The 14,255-nt window shown below is 37.2% G+C and overlaps 1 protein-coding gene across 3 annotated transcripts in view; it reads left to right on the top strand.

Moving 5' to 3' along the window:
• The window catches only part of GRIA4 (glutamate ionotropic receptor AMPA type subunit 4), a 399,983-nt gene extending 395,689 nt beyond the window's left edge, over nt 1-4,294 (top strand). Inside the window, exon 17 of one of the 3 annotated variants that reach the window (XM_017848864.1) lies at nt 1,788-4,294. In XM_017848864.1, coding sequence (XP_017704353.1) covers nt 1,788-1,952 — 165 coding nt within the window. In that variant the 3' untranslated portion in view covers nt 1,953-4,294. The remainder of the gene's footprint in view (nt 1-1,787) is intronic. The other 2 variants (XM_017848866.1, XM_017848865.1) reach the window with 2 other exon arrangements.
• Nucleotides 4,295-14,255: the final 9,961 nt, after the last annotated feature.

Here is a 14,255-nt window from a genome sequence, read left to right as displayed (position 1 = left end):
CCCAAAGTGCTGGGATTACAGGCTTGAGCCACCGCGCCCGGCGCTGATGCTTCTTTTTATACACATACCCAAAAGCATATGTACTCTAATATTGAGTAGAAAAATATTCACCTCCAATAAAACAATCTCCCAAGAGTCTCACTTCAAAAAACGAGACTACTGCAACCATGTATCCTTTTTAGTTCCTTTGGTGAGTTTATTCTATATGAGTGAGGTTCTTGATTAAAATAGTGGGCAATGTATTCATTTACATTTTTAAGGTACCATTAACATACAATAAAATCTACCCTTTTTAGTGTACAGATTTGATAAATTATTAATAATTTTAGAATATTATCCTATCAGTTTCATTTACAAGAAAGAGAAAAGGTATCTTCCTATATAAGATTATTCATCCACTCAACAAATATTTACTGAGTGCCTATTATGTGACAAATAAAAGTCAGAAGAACTTTGATTTCAAGGGGCTAATAGAAGATAATCAGGTAGAAGTGTTGTTTTTCTCTAAAATCCTCGTTATATTTCCATGATTTCTAAATATAAAAGCGATCCATGTTTCTGTAAAGACCGTATCCCCAATTCTGATTATGATGATAAGCATTAATTTTTAAGACTGTTTACTGAAACAGAACTGTGATATTGACCTTGATTTTGTCACTTATATGTCATTACTAGCAATTTGACTTCAACTTTCTGAAGTTTTCAGAGTAACTGATCTGTAAACATTTTTATTCCACCAGTTTTTACACTAGTTACTGATTTCATTGCTTAATATATAATTATTCTAATATTTAAGCTCCAGGGCAGAATAAACACAGCGATGGAATTTCCTAAAGATTTGGATAAACTTGAATTCACAACAGGGAATTAGATACATGATGAGTTGTGAGTTATGAACTAAGTCATAACAAACTTAGGGAATCGCTACTTTACCCTATTTTCCTCTTAAGTTATAATTCTAGCTACTAGAAAGAATTTAGACAGTGAATGAACAGTAATGAGACTAACATAATAACAGTGCCTGTTTCTCCTTTGTATAATGTTATCTGCTATCTAGTGGATAAGGAACAGGAATTTACTGATTTCAGTTCCCTGACTCTTTAACCTCAATATGGGAGGCTCCCCAGTGATGACCATTCAGTTGGCTTTGAAACATATCCCTTTTCAGTGCACCCCTTTTAAATACAGTTCTTAAAATATGGAGCCTTAGTGTCCATAATTGCATAGAGTGAACTATATGTCACTAATTGTGCTGTTCTGGGTCATGTCTATAACCGGTATGAATGAATGAAGTGTCTGTGGATAGGTCTGTGTTATAAAACAGGAAGATCTGTCACGAAGTCTATACATATAGTTTGTTTAGGTACTTCATTAGTTCTAGGAGTCTAATCCTTGCACTGTAAAGACATTTCATAACAAGGAAATACTATCTAAAGAACGTTGTCAAACATAAAAGAACTTTTAAGCTCATCCAGAAGTACTAAGATATACAGTGCAGCAAGTTAAAAGATGTTTCCTGCCCAGATTTACTAACAGTAGTTAAATATTATGATTTTAGAATGAGTTTTTCCGCAGGTAGGACCACAAACTCTAGACAGAGTCATTCTTCGGTGTAGTTAAGCTTTCCTTTCCCTGGATAAGCAGTTTTCATATGACCAAAAGAACATGGAAAAAAATGCAGATGTCTAATTATTGATATTTCGGTGTTTGTTGTGGAACATTTTGTTGAAGAAACAGAAATATGGTAACACTCCACGTTCTTTCTGCTTCCTTTCCATGCAACCCAGCTGACCTTTTCTGAAGCCATAAGAAACAAAGCCAGATTATCCATCACTGGGAGTGTGGGAGAGAATGGCCGCGTCTTGACACCTGACTGCCCAAAGGCTGTACACGCTGGAACTGCAATCAGACAAAGTTCAGGATTGGCTGTCATTGCATCGGACCTACCATAAAAACCAAAAAAATAATTGAGTGCCTTAATTAAACTGTGTTGGTGACTGATGGAAACGCAGCCCTGAGGAACACGCCACGCGCGGGTCTTTGCTAAACCAATCCTTTGGCTGAGAACGGGAAGTCCGTCCTAACGGGCTGGCCGGACATCAGCAGCAGCAACGTGTGCATGAGCTCAGCTCGGAAACCCAAACTCAGATTTTATATCAGGAAAACTCACAATTTAGGTTTTTTTCGGGGAGTGGGTGGGGGAGGGATCTGGGATGGGCGTATTAACAGCAACAAATTTCATTCGAGTGGACTCAAAAACTAATCAGACTTGCGAGTTAGCGCATTAAACTGTGAAGTTCTTGCTCAGAAAGGCCTTTGTCTTCACCGGAAAGGATAAAATAGTTATAGAAGTCCGTGAACATGCTAACCTGTGTCTCCAGAACACCCATATAGTCCATGGAAGAAAATCCAGCTGAGAAAACGAATCACCAAACTGTGATAAGAAAATAATGAACAAACATGTAAATCCTGTGGGAAAAAAAAAAAGGAAGTATTTACACTTACTTTGGAGAAAACAAATACTGAAACATGCTTGCTTTTTAACTGACGTAAATTCAGTAGAGGACAACAATTCTTTTTTCTAACCATCTTAGGGAACAATACATTGCAATAATTGATATAAATGCCATCACTGTAATAAACTTTAGAGACTTTTTTTTATAAAAGTTGTTGGTCATCTTCTTGTTTGCTGTAAACTTCACTCTGTCACATGAGTTGGTTCACAGATTGCTTTTGTCTAACAACCAGGAAGAAAAGCAAAAGGAAGAGAACGTTTAGGTTCAATCACCAGTCTGCAGTGTAGATTCAGAAGAGACTATGGGTCACTCATGTTAACAGTATTATTTATAATCTTCTGTGTACAAAATTGTGGTTTTGTACCCACCAAAATAATAAAACAGCAGATGTTCTTACAATATCTACAGAGCTTAAAAGTTTTTTCTTATCCTTATAAAAGTTACTTGAGAAATTATAAGACTATAAGAGAGATTGTAATAGTCGTGGGCCATAGTGGAAAATGTAGCTAGCCCTCATTATTTTTTGCATACTAAGCGACCCCTCTTTTTCAGATCTTTGACTCATTAACAGATTAAATTGTCAAAGATGGAGTCTTTGAGTTGGGGAATGAATCACTGTCCTAACTACAACATACCTTGTAATTGTGTGTTGAAATTTTACTTGACTGTATTTTGCTGCATAAAATTGTGTGTCTCTTGGGCTTCTCCCCTTATTCCCATTGTTCCCTTTAAATCATATGAAGGCATTCATAATAGTTTGGGGTAGATAGCAAATGAAGAATTAGGCTTTGTTTTCAACTGGAAATTGTAAAGAAAATTATACCCATGTTTATTTATAAAAATCACCTTAGGTATGAATTAAACTAACATGGTTCAAAAGAAGGTTTGATTCATTTGAAATAATAAATAAGTACTCTAATACAGATAAAAATCATGTACTTAGGGTATTGGCAGAAAGCACAAGTTAGGATGATTTCAGAAGTCTGGTCTTGAAGGATGAGTTGAGTTTTAATAGGAGGAGAATGTGTAAAGAGCCATATGAGTGAGCAGTGGCCCAAAGCCATGAACATCAATGGCTCATTTAAGGAATGAATGCCATTAGATGGGCTAGTGAGAGCACAGAGTATGATATTATGGAAAATAAAGTTGGAAAAGCTGAAGGATTGATTTTCTTCCATCAACTCTCAAGATCCCATTCCCCATTCAATCTTTGTGCTGCAGTAAGAGCAATCTTAAACAGTATAAATCACACACACACACACACACACACACACACACACTTCCCTCAGGAAAAATTTCAAGCTCTTGAGAAGATCACATGAGCCCCTTCATGACCTGGCCCTTGCTTATTTCTTCCAGGACTTCTCTCACTTCTATCCAGCTACTCCCGTCAGCAAATGAACCTCCAAAGCAGCACATGGAGCACTGCATAGACTATTTCCTCAGTGCGTAACTCCTCCCTGTCTCCTCTTTATCTGACTAACTTGTAGTCATCCTTCAGTACTCAAATTGAATTTTACTTGCCCTGAAAAGATTTCCATGGCTATCCACCACCTCCCTGCCTGTGAGACTGAGTTAGGTGCCCTTTTTAATGTCTTTCGCCCATCACGGCACTTACCATACTGCGTTGTAATTGCCTGTGTACTTGTCTGTATAACTACTAGACTGTAAGCTCCTTGAGGGCAGGGACTGTGTCTATCATGTTCACAGTTGTATCCCCAGCACCCAGCACAGTGCCTGGCATATTGTAGGTGCTTAATAAATATTTGTTGAATGAATACGTGAATTGAATTGAATTAATTTAATTAAGTGAAAGCAGAAAAACAGCATCTTTTCCTATTAAGAGTCTCTAGAGTATATTTTAAGTAATATGGTCCCCAACTTAATGAGCGTTTGACTCATGATTATTCAAGTTAATGATGATAAAAAATGATATGCATTCAGTACAGTACTCAATAAGTTACATGAGATATTCAACACTTAGTAATAAAATAGGCTTTGTGTTAGATGACTTTGAGGCTGATATAAGTGTTCTGGACACATGTAAGGTATGCTAAACTAACCTACTATGTTCAACAAGTTAGATGTATTCAATGCATCTTCAACTTATACTATTTCATCTGAAGATGGGTTTATTGAGATATAACCCCATTGTAAGTCGAGGAGCATGTGTATATGGTGAGCCAAATGAAGGTTGCAGGTTGGCTGATTTTGTAGTGTTGTCTATGTCACTGGAAAGCATGGCTTAAAAAAAAAAAGTTGATCTGATAAATTTTCTGATCAGATGAGGCTATATTCCATGTAATTATATATAGCTGTGGATCATTTCTTTGACTGGATAAACTGTTGTAAAAAAAAAAAAAAAAAAAAAAAAAAAAAAGATAAAAGAAAGAAAGAAAAAAAACCCAGAACAGGGTTTTGGTGTGGTTTTTAGCCATATTTCCAAAGGTATCTTTCATTTAAGCCTCAGAGTGTATTCATGATATTAAGTTAGACAGTTATTTCTTATAGTAAAGAATAATTTTGGCCAAAACAAAATTTTAAGTTTGACATCAGTAAAACGGACTATCTCTGTGGATTCCAGTCTGGTGACATGCTTTAAAACTAGGAAATATGACTTTAAAACATTCATGTTTAAGTTAAACATAAACTTAACTTTTCATTTAAAACATTTGGTCCCACAAAGTGAAGAACCCAGTTACCAAACAAGATCACCGTGTATTGATTCTGAACATATTGGCTAAAGCCAACTTTGAGGCTAGATCAGCTAGTTAAATGCATTCAATGTGCATGTTAGAAAGATCTAAAGAGCCTTCAAGAGAACAACTTTGTTATACTCAATTCAATAACTATTTGTTCAAAATGTACTTGCAGACTATCAACTCATTCCATTTCCCTAAAGAATAGCACAGAGTAGTTGTTCAATATATTTTTGTCAATTCATAAACAAAACTTTACATATTAAGTTAGTATCCATGGAAAAAAATATTCAGATAATTTTCCTAGAAAGTAAAATATCCCAGTTTGCAACACCAGTGAAGTGGTGATAGGAATAAGAACTAAATGAAAAGTGACATCCAGGAAAGTTTATGAAAAACAGACAAAAAAGTGCAGATTCATCTGCCTTATACCTATTTAAATGATGCTGCCTGAAAAATGTACCTTTTCATACACGTTTATAAAAGGATTTCAGTTTCAGATAGTTCAGCGAGCTAGAGAACTTAACTTTTGTAAAACCAAATGCAAATATAGTAGGTGATACAATTATGTATTTTCTAAGCAGCTAATACCTGTAGTCTTTTCAAAGGAGAACTTTTCTTTTTTGATAAAATATTTTAATAAATTATAAAGAGCAAGAGATAAGACTCAGAAATTGTATCACAAATAGCAACAGAAAACCCAATTGTTTTCCATGAAATAAGAAAAGCCTGTTTGTTGGTCTGTCTTTGACTTTATTTTCCTTTGGGGGGGAAAGTAGATTAAGAAAATGTCTTAATAAAAGGAAAGAAGGAAAAGGAAAGAAGATAAAAGGAAAGAAGACATTTAGAAAGCAGAAAGCTGCGTAAAAGACCCATAGGATCCCCCTGGGTGGCCAAGAGGACTTGAGAGAACAGAAAAGTTCACATATAATTTCTACACTGTTAGATGTGGAATGTTCTATGTAATCTTCTTCCTGTGACATGTGTGCCTCCAGTTTAAGTTTCCCTACATGCCACAGACTGGCATTTGTGGTTTCCTTGAAAGAGGGAATCAAAGAGAAAATTCTAAGTCCCATGTTTCCGTGGATGTTAGGCTATAAATAACCCTAAAAATATGTCTCCTTCCCACAGAGATATGCAGAAATCTAGACTGGGATTTTCCTTCCATGTGGCAAAGAACAAGGGTTCATTTGATTTTTTCTGAATCTGAAGAAAATGGCAGGTTGACAAAACCTCCATTGCATAAATACCTGTTTTTTAGCCACTACTACTGACTAGAAAGTGTCATCAACAACAAAGTAAGCAAAAAACACAGAAAAATATATAATATCACTAAAGAAAATTTTTGTTAAATCACAATGCCTAGTATATGGCTTGAGGGAAAAGGTTACTTAAGAGTTTCGTAGTTCCGCAATCCCAGGTATGAAGACAGCCTGTTCAAGTAATATACCGTTATGATTTCCTTCTCAGAGTTTGTATATTTCACCAAAACTTCTGAAGTTCCTCAACACTTGTAATGGCTTAAAACTGTGTCTGTAGAACATTATTTGTGCAGTTGGGTAGGTCTGTAGTCATAGGCAATCAGTGTTTCAATAAATCATTTAATGAACTGTTTGACTAAATGAATAAAGAAATGAATGAATAAAGACCCTCTAAAGAATTTCATGATCATTCCCTGTATAAAAACTTCTGCCAGCTCCTCAGAGTTAATTTCCAGCATAAATGTGAGTTTTCAGCATTTATTTTAAACAAAGAAGGGATTTGGAACAATTTTGTTCACAGCTGGCTCAATCTAGAGATTTGCCTAATCCTTTGGCCACGTTAAAGTAGTACTGTGTCAATCTTCTAAAACAGGGCATTTTAAAAATCCCATCTGCCTGAGATTTTCGCAGAACCATACTTCCCACCAATATTCTGTTTTTACATCTAAGCATTGTCAATGTCAGCCAGCATCTTTACGCTTCCAAGACCACCATCAAAGTAGGTGGCTGCAGGCTCACTGGGACTTGCACAGGAACTAGTGACACTAATTAGAGATAAAATGAAAACCCTGAGGCTCAACCCAGTAGGTCTATATCCTGTCATCCTTGGTCACAGTCTCACATCAAAATCATTCCAATACTCTCTCTTTGTCTTGTCCACATTTTCCTCCCAATATTCTTCTGCACTTTTCTTCCTTCTCCCCATTCATCTTCCCACCGCTTTTCTCTCTCTCTGACTTTGCCACCATTCTCCCTAGGACCCTCATATAAAGTAAGGAATCCCTTAACACCCTCAAGTTCTCCCCAGAGCACTGTCCCATCTCCTGATAATACCACTCCGTGTACCACAAGCCTAGAAGGAAAAGGTATGTCAGTCCTTACAATTACAGCCCACATATAAAAATCCCTCCCCCTGAATGTTCTCAGCACGAAGAAATAATAAACATTTGAGATGATGGCTATGCTAATGGCCCTTATCTGAACACTATAAATTTTATATATATATATATATCAAAACATCACTATGCACCTCATGAATATGTACAACTATCGTCAATTAATCACTATGCACCTCATGAATATGTACAACTATCGTCAATGTAAAATTAAAATTAAGGCCGGGCGCGGTGGCTCAAGCCTGTGAATCCCCGCACTTTGGGGAGCCGAGGAGGGTGGATCACGAGGTCAGGAGATCAAGACCATCCTGGCTAACATGGGTGAAAACCCCGTCCTACTAAAAATACAAAAAAAAAACTAGCCGGGTCGTGTTTTTTTTTTTGTTTTTGTGTGTGGCTGGCGGCGCCTTTAGCTTCCCAGGCTACTCGGGTAGGGCTGAGGCAGTCGAGAATGGGGGGCTCCTGTGACCCTGCGGAAGGAGTTCAGCTGGCAGCCGATGATCGCGCCACTGCCACTCCAGCCCCTGGGGCGAACACAGCCAAGACTCCGTCATCAAAAAAAAAAAAAAAAAAAAATTAAAATTAAAACATGACAATAGGCAAAAAAATTTCTTCTCATCTAATAATACTGTCAAAATGCACTGCCTGCTTGTCCATTTTTGCCTGTTGACTTATCTGTAATTGCCTCACATTCATAAATGATTTTGGCCTTTGGCTTATTCTTCATGTGCACCCCAAGTTATATTATCATCCTAAACAACTTCAAGGTCAGTACAGATGATTCATCTAACCCTTAGCCCTACAGTTCTTTGACTTCCCATGGGTCTTTGCCTCTATGCTATTTGCACCAAAGGAAATGCATCAGACCTTGTGATTGTTTACCTTCTCATCTTGCTTCAGATGATGACCCACTTCTCTTCTTCCTTGCACACCCTAGTGACTGAAAAGAGTGGCCTTTAATCCACTATTGAACTCCTCTACTTGGCTACGTTGCTTTACCAAAATGTTCTTCCCAAGGTCACCAATAAATATCTTGTAGTCATATTTAAATACACATTTCAATATGGAACAAAATCAAAATGATCTCTTTATGTATTGGCATGGATGATACTATTATATTCCCCCTAATTCTCTGTTTATTTCTTCTCAGTCTATTTTATATTCCCCATTTCCCTCAACCAGTCCTTCCATGTTGCTATTACTCAGGGTTGTAACCTTTGCCCCCTTCTCTTCTCATAGGAATATTCCACCTGGTTGATGTCACTATTATCAAGCTGTCTACAGTCACCTATACATTATCAACAATGAAATCTGTGTCTTCCATTCAAGTCTTATGTACTCAGTTGCCTACCGTTTATCTCTTTTTGACTTCGCTATTACAACATATCAGATTTCCTCATTTTTCACTCTACATTCCCACCTCCTCTGCATCCCTGTTTCAGTGAGTGGTATTAGCATTCATCTAATCTCCCAAATCATGAGAATCATTCCATAACCTCTTTTCTTCCTCATTCACACATCCAATCAATCAACATCTTAAATTCCCTTATCTCGCATCTCTCCTTTCTCTGTCACGTACTCGTCATCCACATTGTGACTGACTTGATTCAGGGACTCAGAATTTCTCACTGTTATTACTACAACTATCTCCTAATACGTTTCCTTGCTTCTTGTTCACTTATATCCCCCTCTAGTTGACTTCCTACATGGCTACCAGAGTAATTTCCCTAAAACATAGATATGATCCTGTCACCTTCCTGATTAAAATAACTCTATGTCCAATATATGAGGCCTGTCAACATCTTCAGTGTTGTCTGTCACCTACTTTCCACTCCAATAACGTTAAATCACTCACAGCTCCAGTTTCCAGAATGCTTCATCTTCTTCCCCTTCTAAGTTTTGCCAGTTTTTCCCTCTACCTGGATTGCCCCTATTTCAGACAAGATGTCCAATTATAATCAACAAAATCTACTCTAGCTTAGTTAAGCAACAAGTACATTTGTTAATGGAAATGAAATAGTTTCCCAGGTGGGTGAAGACAGAGAATCAGTGCTGAAGGCCAAGTAGCCAAGAATGATACTCAAATCAGGCCACTGATCTGCTCCCAAGCCATGTCCAACTAATAGTGGACACATATATGGAAGCTGGCAGGAAGGACGTACAACATGAGAACATAGAACACTGCCGCTAGGACTTCTTTTTCTACTGCCTCTGAAGTTGGGATGCCTCTCTAGTGTACTCTATTACCTTCACAGGAAAGAGCTCCACGTATGGTCTCTTTCCAATTCAAACCTCAGGTAGGAGTATCTAACTAGTGGAGCTAAGTCACATGCCTATGACATAGCAAAAAGGGAGACCAAATACTAGCTATTACTAGAGAACCATAATGTGGAATATATACAGAAAGTTATTCAAAAGAAGCTGAGTGGGCACAAAGTGTTGCATATTGCATTTTTCCTTTACACCTAATTGCTACTCAGTCATCAGGAAGCATTCTAAACACCACCTTTTCAGGCAGATATTCTTGATTCTCTTAGTTTGGAGATCCTTTTCAAAAAATTTCCGTAGATCCTACGTTTACCTCTACAAATAGCACTTATACCACTGCTACATGATTATTTTATCAACTTCTCCACTCTTTGGTTCCACAGGCAACAATGAGTAGCAGAAAGAACAAATTCTCAGCATTAGAATCAGACAAAACTAAGTGTGAATCCCTGTTCTGACACTGACTCTCTGACCTCTGGAAAAAGCCTGTTGTTCACATGCAAAATAGGAGCAATAATACCTAGCCTTTGATGTGGCTGTGAAGTTGAGAATAAATGTTTATAAATTGCTTATCACAGCAGCTGGTAATAGGAGCTCAATAAATGAAACTATACTTATTTCTTTCTATAGCTCTGGGCTTCTGCTTCTACGAAATAAAACACTTCAAAAATGTTACTTTTGCCCTAACAATAGGAAAAAGCCTAATCATCTACAAAATTATATTTTTTGTTATAAATCAGAACACTGCTCATGGTGACCAAGTAAACTGAATTCCAAAGAAGGACAAGCCCCTTCAAAAAGAGATGAGCTACACAGTTTCACAGTTGGTACAGAAGAAAGGAAGTGGGCTGTACTGGCAGTAGCACAAATGGTAAGAATAATTCAGGTAAGTATTAACCAATTCTTAAAGACCAAGTGTTGGCGAGTTTGTCAGTTTGACAGTTGAGGTTGCTGAACAAAGAGAATTTGAATTCACTTGGAAGCTGCTTCTTATGACCCTCCACTGGATGATTAGAAGAAAGAGTGGGAGCAGGGTAGGAGACCAGACAGAGACTTCATTGGAGGGGCAGGTGTGCAGGAGATCAACAGCAGCTACTGGGATACTTAACATGCCTGACTTCCCAGATCCTTATCTTCTACAAAGTAGAAGGCTTTTTAGGCTATCGGAGGAGGAGCAACACATTCTTTCATCTTCACATCACAGACAAAGAACTATTGCCTCTAGAGAAGGAACAGAAGCAAAAATTCTCTACCCCTGGTAGAGAGGCAGGAAACTGTCATGAGCCCAAGATCCTACACCTGTATCATTCAGAGGGACACTATGATGGAGAGAGGCAGAAAACTCCCACCCAAAATCAACCACAGTTTTCCTTCCAGGAGTTGGAAGGGTAGAAATACTGAGAAAGTCCCATCCCTGAGGCTAAGGTGAAAACTGCCTGCCTAAGACTGAGGCTGGGCAGGCACAACAGAAAATTCTAGCTTGCTTCCAATACAAGCACAGCATTGATTAACAAACAACACCTGTCTGCTACTGAAATGAAGGATAAGAGCACAGTGGAATAGAGGCCTCCACTGTGGAAAAGGAGTGCAGGAATGAAGGCAGAAATAAGGAGTAAGAGAAAAACCCTCTTGAAATTCAGCCTCCACCTTAGGCACAAGGTAACAACAGCTTATTACTAGATGACGATATTGATTCCTCCTATCCATAAGTTTTTCTATTTGTGTCATTTATAATTTCTTTCATCAGTGTTTTGTGGTTACTCTTGTAAGAGAACTTTGACCTCCTTGGTTAAATGTATTCCTAGGCATTTTATTTTTGTGTATGGCTATTGTCAATGGGATTGTGTTCTTAATTTGGTTCACAGCTTGAATGTAATTGGTGTATAGAAATGTTCCTGGTTTTTATATGTTGATTTTGTATCCTGAAACTTTACTGAAGTTGTTTATCAGGTCTAGGACTCTTTGAAGGAATCTTTAGGGTTTTCTAGGTGTAGGATCATGTCATTAGTGAATAGAGATAATTTGTCTTCCTCTTCTCCTATTTGAATGTCTTTATTTTTTCTCTTGATTGATTGCTCTGGCTAAGACTTTCAGTGTATGTTGAATAGGAGAGGTAAGAGTGGACATCTTTGCTTTGTTCTGGTTCTTAGGAGAAATGTTTCCAACTTTTGCCCATTCAGTATGATGCCGGCTGTGGGTTTGACATAGGTGGCTCTTATTATTTTGAAGTATATCCCTTCAATGCCTGGATTGTTGAGGGTTTTCGTCATGAAGAGATCTTGGGTTTCATCAAATGCTTTTTCTGCATTTATTGAGATAATCATAGGGTTTTTGTTTATAATTCTGTTTATGGGTGGGTCACATTTATTGATTTGTGTATGTTGAGCCATCCTTGCATGCCAGAAATATGTTCACTATTTGGGTGATGGGTTCAGTAGAAGTCCAAACTCCAGCATTACACAATATACCCATGTAACACCTGCACATGTACTTCCTGAAACTACAATTTTTAAAAAAGAATACAGAAAATAAGAAAATATATAGTTAATATTGTTGTGTTGAATGGATGCCAAATAGACAAATATTGAATCTAAGAAAACAGAACCTGGAGAACTTCATAAAACTAAAAATTCAGAATTATTTGATAGTTCCTGTAATAAGTGAGGTTGATCCAGCAGTTCAAATGATGTCATCAGGAACCAACTTCTCTCCTCTCCCCTCTGCCTTCTCTGATGAGTTCTACATAGAGGCTTCCTAAATGTACCATTCAATGTAGCAAAATAGTTTAATATATGTCTTTGGGTCTCTCATCTCCATGGGGAGCTAAGCTGTTAAGGGGAAGAATTAAAGCTTCTCTTTCTCAAAAGTTCCAGTAAATACCTTCCCATGCTTCACTGTCTCCAAATGAATTATGTGCATGTCTCTGAATCAACCAGTTCCAAATAGAATATATGAAAAGGCTTAAGCCCATCATACACTACCCCTAGAGCTCAGAGTCAAGTCAGCCCCACTTGGATTAAAAAGATGGGAAATGTAGTCATTCCTAGAAAAAAATTAGTAAGCCTAGGAAGGAGACATGGATGCCAAGCATCCCACAAAATGCCTGGTAATTATCATTTTTCACATTGCTGGCACCAGTACTTACATCACAATAGTAAAAGATTCTAGATGCCCCTTCCTTACAGGACAGTCTAGCATAGCTTTACCCAAGTAGTAACTGCACTTGTTTGGAGATGTTTAGAAAACAATATAAAATTTATTCATGCATATTTTACCAAATAGAATGACAAATATTACCAATATCATGTTGGTACTTTATCTAAAGCAGTGCTGACAAAAAGAGTCAAACGCTGTAAAATATTTAAATAGATTTATTCTGAGCCAAATATGAGTGACCATTGACTGTGACACAACCTTTAGGAGGTCCTGAGAACATGTGTCCAAGGTGGCCGGGTGCAGCTTTGTTTTATACATTTTAGGGAGACATGACACTTCAATCAAATACACTCAAGAAATACATTAGTTTGGTCTAGAAGAGCAGGACAACTCGAAGCGGGGGTGCTTCCAGCTTATAGGTAGATTTAAAAATTTTCTGGTTGACATTGGTTAAGTCTATCTAAAGACCTGGGATCAAAAGAAAGGAATGTCTGGGTTAAGGGGTTGTGGAGACCACAGTTCTTATTGCAGAGGAAGCCTTCAGGTAGTAGGCTTCAGAGAAAATAGGTTGTAAAATATTTCTTAACAGACTTAAAATCTGTATTGATGTTAATGATGAAGAGGTATAATGAGGCACATTCGACCCCCTCTTCCTGTCATGTCCTGAACCAGTCTCTCAGGTTAAATTTTAAAAGTGCCCTGTCCAAGAAATTCCATTTAGATGGTTGGGGGACCTTAGAATTTTAATCCTGGTTTATAGCAGTCTTTCATATCAAAAGTGATAGTATTTTAGTAGCACACCTGACGTAAACTGGAAAATATTTAGAGGCATCTATACAGGACTTGGTGGAAATAGTTAATTCCATTTTCTCTATATTATGTAATGATAATAGGAAATAAAAATAAAAATTACTATTGAATAAATTTCTTCATAACTTCCAAATAAAATATTTTTCAGACAACTTTATTGAGAAACTTGAGCTTGTTTCTGTAGCCATAACTTCTTTGAAATCAGATTGTATACTTAAATGACTACCCACAATTCAAGACAAAAAAGAGATAATCTCTCAAAATTCTTGATAGATGACATCAATCAGAAATACTATCTGCACAAGTAGGAGATAAAAAAATTTAAGTCATTTTTACAACCATTTGAAATTATACAACAGCTGAAATTATATTTAAAGGATGTAGTACATCTTACTTTTTATTGATGAATGTACTATTAAAATCCTTGGC

The sequence above is a fragment of the Rhinopithecus bieti genome, unplaced genomic scaffold (genome assembly GCF_001698545.2).
Source record: "Rhinopithecus bieti isolate Rb0 unplaced genomic scaffold, ASM169854v2 scaffold_30927, whole genome shotgun sequence".
Lineage (NCBI taxonomy): Eukaryota > Metazoa > Chordata > Mammalia > Primates > Cercopithecidae > Rhinopithecus > Rhinopithecus bieti.
This window is presented reverse-complemented; position numbering and strand designations above follow the sequence as displayed.